Source organism: Tympanuchus pallidicinctus, unplaced genomic scaffold (genome assembly GCF_026119805.1).
Source record: "Tympanuchus pallidicinctus isolate F22 unplaced genomic scaffold, pur_lepc_1.0 scaffold10, whole genome shotgun sequence".
Lineage (NCBI taxonomy): Eukaryota > Metazoa > Chordata > Aves > Galliformes > Phasianidae > Tympanuchus > Tympanuchus pallidicinctus.
Window position 1 is genome coordinate 18,912,176 of NW_026294619.1, and position 18,688 is coordinate 18,930,863.

General features: G+C 35.0%; 1 protein-coding gene across 1 annotated transcript; it reads right to left on the reverse strand.

Moving 5' to 3' along the window:
* Positions 1 to 466: 466 nt before the first annotated feature.
* LIPI (lipase I) lies at positions 467 to 17,724 on the reverse strand. The gene is made up of 10 exons (XM_052667011.1): positions 17,484 to 17,724; positions 13,870 to 14,246; positions 12,558 to 12,666; positions 11,630 to 11,731; positions 10,208 to 10,297; positions 8,911 to 9,078; positions 7,258 to 7,350; positions 4,846 to 4,957; positions 4,317 to 4,490; positions 467 to 784 (listed from the first exon to the last, which is right to left on the reverse strand). The coding sequence occupies exons 1-10, from the start codon at positions 17,560 to 17,562 to the stop codon at positions 697 to 699; spliced, it is 1,392 nt and encodes a 463-aa protein (XP_052522971.1). The 5' UTR covers positions 17,563 to 17,724; the 3' UTR covers positions 467 to 696.
* Positions 17,725 to 18,688: the final 964 nt, after the last annotated feature.

Sequence of the window (18,688 nt, forward strand, 5' to 3'; positions counted from 1 at the left end):
TTGTTCTCTTCAGAATAGACTTCAGAATTACTTCATATCTGAAACATCACTGCCTGTCCATAACTTTAATAGTAAAAGATCTGAGTGGGTGCAATGATATTCATCTTGGATGAGGATAAAGATAATTGATTTAAACAGCAAATTTATGTATGTGCTCACAAATCTTATTGTGCCAGTTCTCAACATTGACTGAGACATTAAACAATGAGAAAATGTGGATTAATTTATCCATTGAACATAGCACAGCAAAACTGCTGTATATTAGATCTGTAGATCACATGTACAGTATATTAAATTCACTTAGTAGACAGATAATTATGTTTCAATGTAAAATCCATTATAAATAATAAATAATTAAATATATGTATGACTTGATTAATAATGTGCCAAGATTATGCAGATATTTCATCTTTAATTCAGTAGTTGTCTCACTGCTAACAAATAATAACTAATAGATTACTGTATGTTCTTTACCACAATACATTTATTTTATTAAAATTTCCAAAATACAGAGGTATCTGAACATTTCAATGAATTTCACCCTAAGGCACTCAAAGGAAGTAATGCATATTACCACATAGACTCTTGAAAATAAATCTAGTTTATCTCATTTCCTCTTGTTGCAGTCTTTATCCTGAGGAAGAATCAAAATGTCATTGCCATGAGAGAAATTATGTTAGTAGAAGCTCTCTCTCTTCATGTGCTCCTCTCTGGGCAGGGGATAGGTTTGAAGGTCAGTTCAATGTTCTCCATCAGTACAAAATCATATCTGCACAGCTGTAGCCTATGAAAGTAAAAACAGAAAAAATGTGCATAAAAGAAATTTTAAAATTAATTGAAAAATCTTTTAGCATCTGAATTACAATTCCAGCATTTACCACCTCTCAGAGATGGTACTCAGGACAACAAAAAATGTCTTCTTGTCTAAGCTGATACCCTATATAATACATCACTAGCATAGTTTTGCCAGACTACAAACAATCAGAACATGAAATAGATGAAGCATAGTAGCATGAGTATGAAGAGTCTCATATTAATCTGAACTGAAAGCTAATAACAGTAAAATTAAAATTAAAATTAAAAGTTAAAAATAATTACTTAGAACAATGGTCCAAGCACAGCCCGGTTTCTGTGAACACTGGGAAATTCAATTTATTTTGAATTCCCTAGCTATGAAAGTTTTTCTTCTTTCATTCCAAAGAAACACTGTTTCTGTTTTTCAGATGTAACGAGTGCATGTACAAGAAAGTTTCACGCAGAACGGTAATTTGTCATCAAATGCCTAGAAAATCCAGAACTGTGCAATACTACAAAAACACATACAGATGTCATGAAAAGTGCCTCTCACAGATAGAATTTTACCTTTTCATGTCAACGGAAGCTAACTGCACATTTAGGGCAAGATGATAGCTCTGTCCTTCATGACCTACTAAAGATAAATACTGTGATCTGGATTGGACAAGCACATGACTAGCACATCCTCTCCTCTAAAGGCACATAAACTATGTTACTTATTTTATTCAAAATTATCTGCATTGGTTTGAACTGGCTGTACAACACAACTCACACAGAACTGACACATACCGTGAAACACTTAAGGGAAAAAAGCCAAGAAAGAAGGTGCACCTTTGCTGTTGCCCATTAGTGTAAGATTTCCAACTAGTGATGGCTTCACCTACCTGCATGGGATACTGCCAGATTTTTGAGCCTCATCAAAGTCCTCCCATAGCTAAGGCAGTAGATTTCACAACTAAGATGATCAAGACAAATTCTGGTATTTTGTACAGTGCAAAATAGAATTTAATGCAGTCCCTCATCCATGATTTGTTTTGATTTGAATGTAATGGTTTAGTCTTGTATTATTTTTGTAGAGGGAGAAAAAAAGATATGAAAGCACAGAAATTGAAAGTATTTTAAAAATCCTTAAAAAGCCTGTGAAAAAATTTAGAGGACAAAATTTCAACCAGAATAATGTAAGATTATTGCTTGGATACATTTCTTGAGTTTAATTTCAGTTCACATTGCTGCATTTCAGCACAATTGCAACACAACAGCCAAGAATGATCACAGAGCCTGTTCTCCAAAAGAGGTAATATGGGAAGGATTCTATCTAATCACAGGGGATATAGTACTTAGACAAGATGATGAATGCTAGGAATAAAAACATAGTTTCCAACATATTGTGTCTCATTTAAAGTGAAATCCATCCAAGTTTGTCATTATCAAGTACAAGGAATGGGATTGTGGTGAGTAGGTTTGGTTCTCCAAAGAAGGAACAAAACACGAATATTTTGGGGAAGTGAGGCATTCAGAAACTTTCACTCCATGTGGTTTCTCTTATGTCTCCTAAAAAGCAAGGGCTTGGTCCACTCTTTTGTTCAGTAGAGATATTAATAAGGTCATCTTTTCTGTTATATCTATTCTTGCTTTTATTAAAAGAAAAAAAAAAAAAAAAAAAAAAAAAGAGTGGCTGGGATAATTATTTTTGAGACTCACCTTCTATGTCAGTTGAGTTTAACCTGACTGACAGATTCAAAAGGTTTTAGTGAGAACTGACACCAGGACACACACAAGTTACCAAAGCTGTTTTTACGTGTGAGCCAGAATGATTTATCTTAGAAATTAGAAAAAGAGTCAGAAAATTATATGTATTCCTTAACACCCACATTTACACAACACCTTTCAAATAATGGGTCAGTAAACAATTTTCAGTGATATCCCACACTGCACTATCAACTCAAATCAGAGAAGAGTGAGACTCCTATTGTCTTTTATCTCTGCATCTGTTCCTGTTTTTCATCTACTAGTTTGTTATGTGAATAATTCAAATATTTTTAAACTAGTTCCTAGTTGATTATCCTGTATTCAAGTAATTGGTGTAATTACATGTAACTAAATAAGGTAAATATAGGTAGTTACAATTACATTGAGCAACTATGTAATTATACTAAACAATGGCAATGTAACATCTGCATTTAAATTACCTTCACATGCTGATTCAGCACTCTTCTTTCCATCATTACCTTAAAACATCAAATGTGCCTATATCACTGCCATCTGATAAAGCTCCATAAGGATTTTAGGGGATCTTATATTAAACCAAGTACACCTCACTTTAAAACTAAAGAGTCACTTTAAAACTAAAGACTAACAGGCATGAAAACTCAAAACCAAAAAGGAATATTCACTGTAAGTAGAATATAAGTAAGTATAAATGAATGAATATTCCCACTCATTAGTTATTTGGGAAGGGAACATGCAGAGACTGGAAGGGAAAAGAAGATCAGAAGGGAAGGAAAGGGGAGACTGGAATAGACGTTCAAAAGTCATTAAGCCAAGTGCCTGATAGTTCAGAGCTAACCAAAAGTTAAAGCATATTACCATGGGCATTGCTCAAATTCCTCTTGAACAGTGACATCCATGGGGCATCAATCACCTCTCTAGGAAGCTTGTTCTAGTGTCTAAGTACACTCATAGTAAAGAAACTTTTCCTAATACCCACTGTGCACATTTTATTTTAAATTTTGTCTCTGTTGAATTTGCCTTCATATGAAACAAATATATGTAATAACTCTAAAACACAGTAATGCTGCTACTCCATGGCATTTCTTAACTATTGTTTGTAGTGCACTATTATCACAAGTTGAAAATTAAAAACGTAATTGCTGATGCTACGGTACAAGTAACTTTGAGACTTAAAAAATGAATTACAGTAATGCTGCTAAAATATTTGAAAACATAAATAAATAATGAAAGGATAGTAGCAGCAATCAGCAATAGGCCCTGATTATTTCATTTTAAGTGTAGACAGGCACAGACTGTATGCTTTGGTCTTGGAGGATCTTTACCATCAGCCACAGGACTAAAAGCTTATTCCAGTCATCAAAGTATCTAAAGTGCTCCATTCTGTATCTGAATGTGAAAAGATGTGTGCAGACACATAATTAAAATCAGAAAAGTACTTCATAAAATTCATCTGCAGGAAGAGAATTCACCATGTAGTTTCCTGCTCTAAGTCAGGCTGGTCTACATAAGTGGTCCTGAAGAGCTCCCTCAAACCTGAAAGCAGCAACAGCCTGCTGTAATAAGGAACATGCATGACTTTTACAGGCTCAAGAGATATAAACTCAGGATGCTGTGCATTAAACATTGATGTACAGAACACTTCTTCCATATGATGAATTTGAGAGAGGATTAGAAGGATACTTATGCATTTATGAATATGTAATAAAAAAATCAATAGAGACAAGTACAAAATTCTGGGGAAACATCCTGAGCAGTCTGGCAGATACACAACGTGGATACATTACACTTACCTTTCTGGATTATTGAGAGCTTTCAGTCTCATCTGAAGAATCTTAAGCTTGTATTTCTGGCCTACTAAAGTCTTTGTAGAAAAGGTCAATGAAATTTTGGATATTTTCTCAAAATCCTGGTAAAATCCAGTTAATATTTTCACTCTTTTGTATTGCTGAAATGTCGTCACTTCACTAAAGAAAAATATCATTTCCAGTCAGATTTTTTTTTAATCTAAGAAATATTCATTATTATTAATAATTATTACTAAGAGCAGAGGTCTTGCAGGATGGATCACCTGAGAGCATTCAGAACGACACCAAGAACTGGATTCAGGGGCACAATTTGTAAAGGGAGAGAGGATCATTTCAGTATGAGGAGTGTTGCCTGTGACACAGAGCCATATCAAATCCAAGAAAAGGAGCTGTGGCCAAGACTAAATAACTTGATGATAACTTAGACTAGTAAGTCTGAAGCAAGGATTAGGAAACTCAGGAAAATAGTTTGGTAAATAGATAAGAAAAGGTTTAGAGACAAATTATGACGTACCTATTAATCTGTGACTCTACTGTATTTCCAGCATAATCTGTTATTTTAACTTTAATGAAACCTCTTCTAATGCTTTTATTCCAAGTCGTAATATCCAGTAAATAGTTGTACACTGCAAAAACAAATAGGAACTAGTAAGATCCAAGGAATGAACCTCAACAGTTATGACTGCTAGTAGCACTCTGCCAAAAGTATTTACTGGGTAGTAATAATGATCCTTTACTTCCAAGATACCAGCTCAAATCAAAATAAAAAGGCTATTAAAAAAAAAAAAATAGAAAAAAAAAAAGTAGCTTCTTCCAAATGGCTGCTTAGAGTTCTGTGTAATTAATGCATAATTTCTTCCAATTTTTATATGGAAAAGATTTGCATAAGAAAAAAACCTGTTGTCAGAGTTAACATGAAGAGCTTGACCTGCTTAAATAAACAAAGCACAACTAAGTCCTAACTGGCACCTTCAAATACTTGGCAAGCTTTGCAAAGTGGAGATGTTTGAGTTACTAATGTGGTGAAACTACCATATTATCTGCAAAAGTAAAGTGTCCAAAAAATAGAAGAGGTACATTAGCAGGAAGAGGGAGGAAGAGCATTCATGCAAGCTTTATGGATTGCCAAGGTAGGAGGTTAGTTAGGCGAGCAGATTACTCATGATGCAACTGCTCAAGAGAGACATTGTTCTGGAGTACAGCCCTGATCTGTCCTGCCACATGTTAAGAAACTCTGACCTGGCCTTCTAGTGCACTTCTGCAGCCGGCACTCATATTGTAGTTGTGCTATGGCTGTCCAGAGGAGATGGTTAAGGTTAGTTAGGTTAGTTCGTAAATTCCCTCTTTTTTAGACCGCTTTATTAGACTTATTTTTATGACTCTGCATATTTTCCCTAAAACTTATCCTGTCATTATAACACTTTTATTCCTTTCCATATATCTCCTGTGTTTGGTAGTATTACCCTGCTTTCTCTCTTCTGTCACCCTTGTTCTAGACTACTGTATGTAATCCTTTTTATTCTGTGTTATTTCTTTCCACGAGGAAGAACCAGGATTCTCCCTACGTGGATCTCTGATAAATGCCCAGACAATTAACAATTGTGAAAGCAAAGCCAAGCCATATTTTTCTCTGGGAGGAATGAAGCAAGGAGAACTAGTGGCCCATTCAGCCTTAAGAGCATAAAAGAGCAAACTCCAAGCCGACCTGATAGGGGGAGAAGAGTGGTGTTAGCAAGCGTATAGGTTCAGCAGAAAGATCACTGGGAAGAGGAATTGTTTTTCTTCTGTGGGTCAGAAAGGGCCAATGGGAGAAGATTTGACTTGGGTGGTTTAGTGAAGGAGGATCAGGAAGACTCTGGAGCCTCTGCAATATTAAGCTTGGCACACTTGAAATGCAATCAGCAACCCAAATGTTCTTCATACTCCATCTGCCACACTGAATGCATATATGTAAGCAAATTGAAGTTTGTACCTTGGGCTTTGTTATCCGAAACTTCTTCACTGCACACCAAGACAACTTTTTTTCTTGGTCAGCTGTATAAATAACCCTACCACCATGCTATATAGTATCTACAACAACTTCATTAACCTCTCCCAAACCTTTTGGAAGAAACGGTGATACAAGCAAGCACAATTAACATAGTAGCAAGAGATATTCAGTCACAAAACTAGCCAAGATTATGAAAAAAGCTAACAGGAGAACTTGATTTCACTTGAATTCCATCTAAGCTCATCCTCATATACCAAATCAAAGAACTTGTAACATTATCAATTAGAAGAGTATAAAGTCTCTTGATAAAAACAGAAATTAGATGAGAATATAACCCTCTGGATGGAGAGGTAAATATCTAAACAGTTCTAGCTAAACCCCATGCCACGAGTGTTCATTCCATTGTAGCATTACCCTAATAAAGTTAGCTAGGTTTTCACTCAGCTGTTTTCCTCACACAGAGATATGGAACTTAAAAAGCAAGAGTAGCTCTAGTTTACTTTGTACACTTCCTTTGCTAGGGAGAAACATACAAGTGTTCCTTCCTCCAACCACAGCACCAGGGTATTGCTCTCTGAAAATGTTAGGAATTATTCCATCTAGGCAGGTTCACTCAGTCCATTTTTTTCACTGTCACTCGATTCTCAGTTTTTGGCTTCCTTATTCCTCAGACAGTACAGCTCATTACTTTTAAAGTCATATTTCTTTCTCGGTTCTAACTCTTCTGCCATAATCAATCTCCTCCATGCCCCAGTCTGCAAACTTCTGCTTAACTCACGATTTATTCCACCCTTTCATACTGCAGTGAACAATACCTTTCTACTCTTAACGTGCATTCACTTCAAATCAGCTAACAAATGGCAACCATAAAACTTCACAACGAGTTTGCTGTGAATATGTGTATATACATGTATGCATGTGTATTCAGTCACTCACTGCAGAATGGATCTTCATCTGAAGTATCAAAAAAAGCTTTCGTTGGTGAATTCCTGAGATTTAACTGTTTTTTCCAGCTATCAGCATAATAACCTGAAATTGAATGTTTAAATATTTTATTTTAGATATTTAGCAATATAATGACATGTAAAAGTGACAGATTTGGCTTTAATTTTCTAAAACATTATATTAGAAAATAATTGACTCGCAAAATGCAGGAATCCCCTAAGTATAACAGAATGTAATATATATGTATTTCATTTTTCTGATACGTCAGCAATAGTAGAATTATCATAATCCAATATTTTGAATCTATGTAGTCTAAGTGCTAAGTTCACAAGAACAGTGTTTATAAAATCATACAAGGTAATAAAAACAAACCTAAAAAGGTAGTTCACATATTTGAAGAGAATAATTACAAAACAGGTTCACATTTAGTAAAATTCCTTTCTTTCTTGAATCGTTAAAATAAGCATTTTTAAAACCCTGTAGTCTATAATTGTGGGTATTCTCTAATAAGATAGAATAAATAAAATATTAGACATACATTACATGACCTGAGCTCTTGGATGCAATGTATTTTCATTTTATGCAACTTGCTTTTTGATTTTGGGTCTTGACAATAGTTCTTATTTCTAAAATAGCTGATGCCATTTTGTCTGTCTTATTTCTTTGACTAGAATGGACAGTGAGGACTAGTTCTAGACTGCAGAGATCACTGCAAGACAGCAAGTGGAAGAGCCTATGTCAGAAGGATGCTGTTTTTCTACCCAGTTCCCAGATGCAGCAACCTGCCATTTCCTCATTAGTTTTACGGGTATTTAAAAAGAAGAAGAAAAAAAAAAAAGTGTCAGCTGATTGGTGACATATTTCTCCTTCTCCAGCTCAGGCATTCTGTCAGCTTGCATCAAAAATGGCTGGTAACCATTCTGGGAAGGCACTCAAGTCTTCTCATCCTATTATAAAGTACTGTAATAGCTGCTTCTTGTTATAAAGTAGGATACAGATATGTCTGTGCTTTCTCTTCAGACATGATCTCATATATGTATTTAAGGATGTGAAGAAGATAAAGCATGAACTGAAAGTTAACTTCTATTTGAATATTATAAAAATGTAATTCTTGTGAAAATCCTGCTCTGCCATCTAGCAAATGTTCACATTACTGTAGCTGCTTTCAAACTGTCTCTAGATCTTCTCTAAAATAATAAGTAATAAAGCCCCAAACAACTAAAGTGTCTACAAATAAGAATTTGATTCAAAAAGAGGAGCCAGAGACCCCATGAAATTGGTATAAATATTATTACTCTGAAACAAAAAACATAGGCACTCTAGAAACAAGAGCACAGTATGAAAGCCTAACATGATGGACTAAGTAGAAGCAGTTTTTCTATAAAGAGAAAATGCATTCTAAATCCACTTCAGGCTGGAAAGCCCAATACAGGTTAAGAACATTCTGTACTCTAACAGAGATAATTATAAAGAAGAAAAAGCCTTAAACTTTTAACGGTTTAAAACAGTATGCAGTTCTGTACCCAACCAATCTTGTTGATTCTTTAACAGTATTCTACAGATCTTTGAAGAAAGCCCAGAAAGAGCAAGTCTGAATTCCTTGGAAAATCTCACCCATCTCAAAGCAGACCGAGTAATTCTTACCCAGTACTGGACAGGATAATGGTTGGAAAACTTCACAGTCATGACATTTTCCTCTCTTGTAATCTGAGTAGGAGGCACAAGGATATGCTATTATGTTGCACCTCTTTTTCAAAGATGATAAGAAGAGGAAGACAGATCTTTGATGGTCACATTTAAAATACTGAAAACCTTCAGGAAAGAAGAAATAAAATAATCATATACATATTCTTTTTCTTCAGGAAAGAAAAGATATTAACCAGATTTTCAGTTTAACTAAGTCATTCTTTGTTAGCCGTGATTTTATTCCTGTTTATTGGACCTCATAAGCTATTTGAACATTAAAAAAAAAAAAAAAAAAATGGATACGCAAACACAGCAAGAAGAAATTGGACTGTTTTGAATGTTACAGGTAGGAAGAAAAAAATCTGTGGGATTTTATTTGCAAGAAACAGTCTGTCTACTACTCTGACAAATTGTCACCACTTTATTATCAAGCTCGAGCCTGCATTACAAATGGCCCTGTGCTCAATTGTCTATGTGTAACATCAAGGTAGAAAAGCCATTTTGAGTACAACTTTAGAAATTCTTTCATCCAAGTTTTTAGGTAATAAAATCCTTTCCCTCTTAGCAAAACAGAAATGCGTGGGTAATGATGGTCCCTCTTAAGGGATGTGCCATACTCATAGGCACCCACGTGGAACTCCTGTGCTTTTGAAGCAGCTCTAACTCATACCAGCAGTATGCAGATTTGTAATAGAAATATGGACATTCCTATATATACCAAAAATGAGTAAATAAAAATGACAGCAACTTTTCTTCCGATTTATGGAGGCTGAAACAAGCACAGTTCTGCAGGAAAAGATCGTGCAATAAAGTGCTTTCTTCTTGATGAGTATAAAAATCCTTGTTCAAAACCTCGGACATCTTTGCCAATCAGGTGGAACCTAAGAAACATTGCTTTCTATGTCACATGCAGGTAACCTAGTCCAAACCATTCACATCTTCCCCCACAACATCTTCCCTCATACTTGGCCATATATAAATACAGGAAGATAATGATAAGTACTGCAGATAATGTACACAATAATAAAGATACAATGGAATATGTATGCTTATGGGAAGTTCTTTATAAACAAACAAACAAACAAGCCACAATATCTTTGTTATTACTCATCTGTTGAATGTGAATGGGAAAGGAAAAATAAATGCTCTCAGACCCCATATTATTGAGAATGTGCAGTGTCTATTGAACTCAGGTTAATCTTCTCTTATTTGCTTTTGGAGTCTTTTCCCTTTAATTGAGCAAACCTTTATTTACCGCTGAATACAGTTTGTGGACAACCAGGCTGATCCATTCCTCCATTTGGATAAAAATCAATGCTTCCTAAAGGTTTCTTGAAACCTAGTGCTAAAAATATTACAAATTAAAACATAAGCAGAATTACCCAGTGATCGATTTATTATCTGATTGCATTACAAAATAATATGGAGATTTTAAAGAAAACATTTGAAAATATATTGTTCTTTCTTTAAATGAGATTCATCTTGAGTTAAAATTCATGACTTTTTTCCTCCTTTTATGAAAGTTATTCTCTTACTGACTCCTATTAAGCAATATAAAATGGATAGAACAGAAGCAACTCTGCAGTACTGTAGATATGACACCTTTGCACAAAGAAATGTATAAAATTCATGTTCTCTGTAGCAACAAAATTTCTTTACCAATGTATTATTGAGCAGGATTTCCTATTTTTTGCTCAAGATTGGATTCTGAACTACACTATTATAAACGATACACTGATGTAGAAAAATCCAAACTTCTGTCCTATGACAGAGAGATTTAGCTCTATCTGACCTAATTTCCTTTTTAGCTTCCTTACTTTTATTCACTTAATGGGAGTGTTACAAAAATTGGTATTTTACAACTTCATATATAAGTTTGTGTAGTAAGATGCTACATATTAGTACAATTAAGGAAACTGATAAGAAATTTGTGACAAGTTTGGTAGATTTGAAAGGTTTACTTTAGATTTTTGGGAAGAAAACGAAACCAGATTATTGTACAGATAGATTGTAGACTACAACATCCTTACAGTGATGAGATTCCATTTTGAATTTTAAGCAGTAGATCTGTTCAGTGACAGCACTGAGACTGGTATTCTGAGAACAGGCTTTAATTCAGTGATAATGACTGAATTGCAACGTTCAGGTTCAAAAACACTCCAAGAGTAAAAGGATGTTTATGCTAAACGATACTGCAAAGAATAGTATCATAAATTAATTCAATATGAATGTTTTATTCAATGTGCAAAGTTCTTTTTTTGTTTTTATTCAGAAGGCATATGCTATAACAAACAAGACATAAATGACTACATTTGCATGGCATTCAATGGATTCATGACTCCTTGGTTATCTACATGTGCCTTCAGTTAGCTGTTGGAACTGAGAGTTACTCCAATATTTTCGGGTTCAGTTATGAAACTAAATCAGTGAATAACAGGTCATGATTGCTTAATTCATCAGTGAAGATGAGTTTCATTTACTTGATAAACAAGCATGATAACATACAAGAGACTTTAACAGTATACATGTTGTCAGGAATCAACAGCCCAGCATTCCACACAATAACACAAAACTACTTGCAACACTCTACAGATGTTCCCAAAACAACTTATCCATTCCCTTTCCCCTTCCTGCCTTTCCTCAAGTTGAAATAGTAAAGTTCAAGTTTTGTTATTACCATCAGCATCCGTATGAATTACATCAACGAATTGTGCGTCAGTACGATCCAATCTGTCCTCCGGTAGTACTCCAGTGAATAAAGGGCCCGCTGGATCAAGACCTACATGAAAATAATGCTAGCATTACACATCCTAAAGTCTGTTTCTAAAGTTATACTCAAGACTGACATTAGAGCATTATTTATTATTGACTCACGCATTTTTCTAGGGGTAATAATAATAAGAAAAAAAACCACAGTTTCCAGTCCTCTACATGCTAAGCAAAGCATGAGTTCCTAGCACAACACTTATCAACTCAGATCCTTGAATTTCTCTCTCTCCTAGTAAGTTGTGCTCATCTCCCCATTCTCCAGAACTATAAACAAACTATATTAAGGATAAAATCAGGTGAACTCATTTTCTCTTCTCCCTCAGAAAATATTATTCCTGTTATATATTTTATAAGAATAAAAAGTGAAGTGTAACTACTCTTGTCACCAGAACTCAAGATGGAGATAGCTTGGATGGAGACAGCTTCAACCAACCTCAATCATTTCACGGGTTAGTGTTGGAATTCATAACAGTGTTATAGGAACATAAGCGAAACACTAATTTTTTATCACATTTTCATCTGAAGGAGATTTGAAAATCTTAGACTCCATCAACTACGCAGAAACTCAGCATATTGCTTAAGTGGCATTTGGACATAGCATTCAGTTTTCATTTGGGAAACTAGAAGTGAACGAATTGGGAAATTAAAACTGTAACTTACAAGTCCTCAAGGAAGAATTTTTTTAACTTACACAATGGATGCATTTTCCTTGTCGTATGTATCTAAATAATCAGTACTCATTTGTCATTATTTTAATTCTAGCATCTATATGATCCACAACTATGACAACCAGGCAAAGTACATTAGAATACATGTATCAGGATTAAAAGCATTACCTGTAATTCTGCCAAGTTTGCCTTTATACTTTTGTCCAACAAAACCAGCAATATGAGCCCCAAGACTAACACCAATCATATACATAGTGTTAAGAGAAGCTCCAGCTGCCTATAAGAAAACAATAGAAAACAAAACGCACACACAGTTAACTAGACATCAGGAGATTGATTTAATGTTTGCATTTGGTTGATGTTCCATATCTAACTCTGTAACTTTAAAAAACAAATGGAAATTACAAACTTTGTTTCAGTTTGAAATTCTGTACTGGTTACATAATGTAGTAACCTATAAATGACTATAAGAATGTAGAATTGAAGCTTGAGTCACATTTCTTCCAAACAGTCTAACGTCTTATATGGAGAAGGAGAGCACAGAGAGACAGAAGTGGAAGACATTTACCAGATACAAGAGAGATGAACTAAAACTATGAACTAGAGGGAAAAAACCTTCTGCTTTATCTTTCCAGTAAAATAGATTAAAAATGCAATACAATTAACAAAGCTCAGGGCCATTCCCCAAGGAAAGCAGTACCTAATTAAAAAACCCCTCCCCTCGCCCAACCACCAGAGCCCTCCAAAAAAAAAAAAAAGAAAAAAAGCAACTAAAATCCACTGTCTACTGAAGGACTCTGCTATAGGGTCATTCCACCTGGCAGAATATCTATCAAAATGATGGGATGACAAGTAAAATCTGAAATTTTAAAGCATCTCAAAATGAATTACCACAGACCTTTCAACAGCTAGCAAGTATGGAACAGATCACTGTGGGATAAGTGGAATAAAAGATGCTACAAGATTTTTTATTCATTTGATTAAATACATAAATTTAAGGCTCACTGAAGAACTCTGGTACCAAAATTGTTTCATCAACTACCTCTAGAATTCAAAAGCATGTGTGACTTTGAGACAAATGTTTATATATCAGTCTGTGATTTTTCATTTTAAAATCCTTAATTACAGTAATTTATTAATGGTAAAAATGTGTGATGTTTTGCAGTATTTTATTGTTGTGTATTACTTGACTATCTCTCATTGTACCTTCCCACTGGTGCTTTCTCTGTTTCCAGAAGACCTAAAAATACCAGCTGGCTAAAGAAATGAGATGCACTCTCATACATATTTTCAGTGAAAGAGAAATGAGCAGTCAGGGAAATAAAAATTGCATGCAAATTTAGTAAGTACTTTGTTAAAGACACATCACTTAATATTGCTCATTGTGCTCCTCTTTAGACATAACTATATTTTAAATATTCATTTTCACACAAACTATGCTATTTAAATTTCTTAAGACAGATACAGCTCTACACCTTACCAGCATCTGGTCAACATAGTTCTTCAGTATTTCTGCAACTTTTCTGCAGTTGTCAACAGCAGTTGTATAAATCACAGTTGTAGCACCACGATTCCAATCGACTATAATGAGATTGATATCCCCAGAAGACAGTAAGAGCTTCTTCATTTCACCTAGCCATGCCGGTTGAGACCCTGTTGGTCTGTAGCCATGAATAACAAAGATAGTCTTCTTGGAGGTATTAAGATACTTAGATGCAGTAACATTATGTTCAATGAGTCTCTCAGAACAATTTTGATTTTCCTTTGTGTATAGCAGTAGCTGGACTTGAAGTTCTGTTCCAGACAAAGCATAGCCTATATTAAGATCTGTAAATTCAGGACATTTTTCCTCCTCATCTGGAAAAAAATAAATAAAATTATGCAGTAATTTGGAGAGTCGTATCACATGAAATATCACCTGTTGTATTTCTTTACCCACTAAAGGTGAATAACCTGCATTGTATTCTCGACAGGTCTTTGGAATGAGGTACCAGAATGAGTACTGAAAGTCAAAGAACCACAGTTAAACAATTTACTTCACAGATATCACTATGTTCTTTCAAACAAATATGAAAACAATCTTTCTAATTATTTCTGAACCATAGTTGTTTTAAATTACAAATTAGCAGCTAGTGTCAATAAAATCATTTGCTTAACCATCAAATGTACGTTCTTCCTTTATCATGACCAGTGTGTGTTGTATAAACAGGAAGACTGCTGTGTTTTTTTCTTCCTCTTTTCAGCCAGGGGTGTGAAAGTTCCTAAATCTTACACATTTTTGGTTGATATGTGAACAAGAAACAGTTGTCTGACAGTAAAAAATGATCCAGCATCCTTCTCTAGTTTTGGAGCACCACAAGGACACCATTACCAACAAATAAAGAAATAAAGGATACTGTTCTGTATCTGAAAAAATCAGAAGCTGTAAGATCATTGCATATAGAGGACATAAGAAAAAATGTATTGTTTAGCATTTCTGTACTCAGACAATTGTGGTACAATGGATTAAGCTTTAGATAAGACAGGACCAAAATAAGGACGGAGATTTCCAAAAGAGTCTACAAAGATTTCTTTTTTCCCTGTGTATATATTGATACATAAAGAGTTAAAAAAGAACCTTTGGCTATTGAGGTGATATTGTGTGGAAAGCGGCTTCAGGATTGTGGGCACAACTCCTTTGCCTGTCATAGTTCTTCCGTATGATCACTCCAGATTTTCTATACATTTAGCCATTTAATGAGCAAATAATTTTGGGCCAGTCTCTGGACCTCTTGTGGGCTACTTTATATAAACCTTTTGTTTGACATTTGATGGCAGCCATGACAATATTCTTTCTATTACCCGTTTTATGAAACAAGAGTGAGTCAAATTCTAGAAAGCAAAACTAGGAAGAGGAATAGTGCCTATTCAGTTCCTTAAAAAAAAAAAAAAAGATTTTCTTAGTAATTTTTAATTAAGGGGGAGGCAGTTCTAGCTCTTCTTTCAGCAGCATGCAATCAAATCCACTATATTTGCACATTTTCTCAGACAGGAAACCCCCAGTATGCACAAGGCATTACAAACTAGATGAAAAAGATACTTGATATCATAGTAGTCTAAAAACCAAGCAATGTTTGCAGAACTTAACTGCCAAATTAAGATGCAGTAAAGATGCAGTGAGAACACTAATAATACTAACTTACAAAACATTAATTTAAGAAAACTAACTTATACCTAAAATAACACTATCTGAGGAAATAAGACCAATTGTCTCTAGGACAAACCGTCTACAATGACATCAGCAGTCACCACTGGAATGAATATCAGAAAAAATAATGGATATTTGCAAACCTGGATGAAATTGAAGTTTCAATTCAGCATTTTTAAAATGGCCTGAAACTTCCTGTCTCATAATGGCAAAAAGTGTGAGACAGAATTTTCATGCCCATTATTGCCTTATAATAAATGACAATGCCTGTAAGAACATTCTCTGGAAAATGTTAAAATTTAAAATTGCCCATATTTCAAAGCTAACATCACAGTTCTCTTAATTTAGACATTGAATAATTTAAATAACTTCTATTGTGATTACTGGACTGGTTATTAACTAACTACTGATACAAGAAAGCAACTCAAATTCATTGTGGAAAAATATCCAAGAAAAATTCTGAGTTCAAGAACTGTTCAGCTGTCTTGAATTCAGTAAAAGTGGTATTCAGGAACCTGGCAAAATGCCACACAACTGATATGATTCTGAAAAGGTAAAAGGACATTTCATGCTTAATGTCTAGTTTTCATACAATAATGCGTGACAACAAAACTAGAAATTCAAACACACAAGCATCACAGAATCACAGAATCACAGAATTGTAGGGGTTGGAAGGGACCTCCAGAGATCATCGAGTCCAACCCCCCTGCCAAAGCAGGTTCCCTACAGTAGGTCGCACAGGTATCACATACAAACTACATAATAAAAGAACAGGCACAATTTTACTATCCAGATTCATAGGTACAGCATGAAATTATTTCATTTTTTTCCCAATATTCTCAAATCCAAGTTCAGTTCCTGATCCTTGCATCCTGATCCTTGTATGTCATGCCTACATATCTAATACATACAAAAGAATTCTAATAAAATACTGTAAAAGCTGATGAGTTCCTTTATATCACTCTAAATGTTTTGATTTCTTATTGCATTATTCATTATTTGGTTGGCAAAAATAACAGTTCATTTTTTCTAAATCAATCGAATGACACTGACATACAACAGAGATGCACTCTGATCCATGTAAAGGAAAAAACTATCACAAGAAGTGCATTTTAACTGATGAAATCTACTTACTTGCTGAGAAACATCAAACAGAATAAAACACATTTACTTAAGGCTGAGAAACGGGAGCAGAATCGTTGTGTGAAACATGAGTAGAGAATAAAAACATTACTGTGAATTAGGTAATACATAAACGTGCCGATTTACTGTTTTGAATTGTTTAGTAATGAGTCATTAAGGGGACGTTTTTCAAATGTCCCTTTGTCTTTGACACCTGGAAGCAGTACCCAGGTGCCCTTTGTGCACATTTGTGGGAGTACTCAAATACATTTTTCTGTACAGTGAGAAAATACAAACAGGGGTTGGGCAGTTAAATATGCAGTTTAATTCAGGTAGAATACAATTTCAACTTTCCTATGTATGTTTGTAGCCATCATAAGCGTCTTATGTTTACAGTGCCTCCCCGTAACTAAACTTTTACTATTTAAAATACAACACTTAACTTGAAAAGCTGTCAACATAGTAAATTGCCAATAAATTTCAAACTTACTTTAATATGCTAGAACTCGTTTACAATTACCTCTGTACAAGGTGCAAATACCTGAGCGTGTCTCTGTACAAAGTACAGCAAGAGATAAAGTATCAGACTTTGTTCTATTTACTTTACAATGAGAACCTTTGGCTCAGTTTCAAAGTGATCAAATTCTCTTTACCAGCCCTCTGCTTCATTAGGCACAGTACACAGGATTTAGTCTTTTGGCCAACTTAAATAAAGAAATATTAATTTTCAATACCTTAATAAAGCCATGAGTCTATATCACAGACAATAAGATTATAGTTCTTACCTGATTCCACCCAGTACACCAAACAGATGAAGAAACACAATTTTAACATGGAGAAACGGAGAAAAGTACTATGTAGCATTCTGAAATGATTGACAAGCTAAGTGCTTCCTTATAGCATGCTATATTTTTAACTTAACTGAATGCTACTGATGAAGTAGGTGACATGTAGATTAGGAAGCAGAAAGTAAAACTGTATTCAAACTTCTGCAATTCATGACTCCTCCTATTGAATGACTTCAGAAGGTAGGGTGGTTTCTGGGCATTCAGAGTTGGGACTATTTTTTTAATCTATTTCCCCCTCTATTTGGTTATCACCAGGTTGACACGTAAGCAACTGACGTTACATATTACTGACAACTCTATTACACTCACGGAGCTTAGGAAGCAGAGTGACTAGGTGTACGTCACATTAGATGCTCACCATGTCTGCTTTTTTCAAGTGTGTCACTCACTTGTAATTAGGAATACTGAGCTGGATACAAGAAACTTGCCACAGAAAGTCATTGGGGTGACAGAAGAATTGTTCTATAAGAACTTGAAAATAATCAGAGAGTCATGAAATCACAGACTATTCTGAGTTGGAAAGGACCTGCAAGGATCATCAATTTCAACTAAAAGAATCATAGAATTATAGAATGCTATAGGTTGGGAGAGATCTTAAAGGTCATCTAGTTCCAACTCCACTGTTGTGGGCAGAGTTGTCACCCACCAGCTCAGGCTGGTGCCCAGGTGCCCAGCACCATATCCAACCTGGTCTTGAACATCTCCAAGGATGGGACATCCACAGCTTTTCTGGACAACCTGTTCCAGTGCCGTACCACTCTCTGAGTTAAAAAAAAAATTCCTCCTAATATCTAATTTTAATCTCCCCTCTCTTTGTTTAAAACTATTACCCCTTGTCCCCTGTCCTATTAGCCTGTGTAAGAAGTATCCATTTACAGGTACTATAGGCCTTAATGTAGAACCAGTACTAAAATAGAACTTATAAGCAGGAAGAGAACTGTTTCTACGTAGCCTGATAGGGATAGGACAGGGAAGAATGGCTTTAAAATAAAAGAGGAGAAATTTAGGTTAGATGTTGGGAAAAAATTTTTTACTCAGAGAGTGGTGAGGCACTGGCACAGGCTGCCCTGGGGGACTGTGGATGCCCCATCTCTGGAGGCATTCAAGGCCAGGCTGGATGGAATCACAGGCAACCCTGTTCT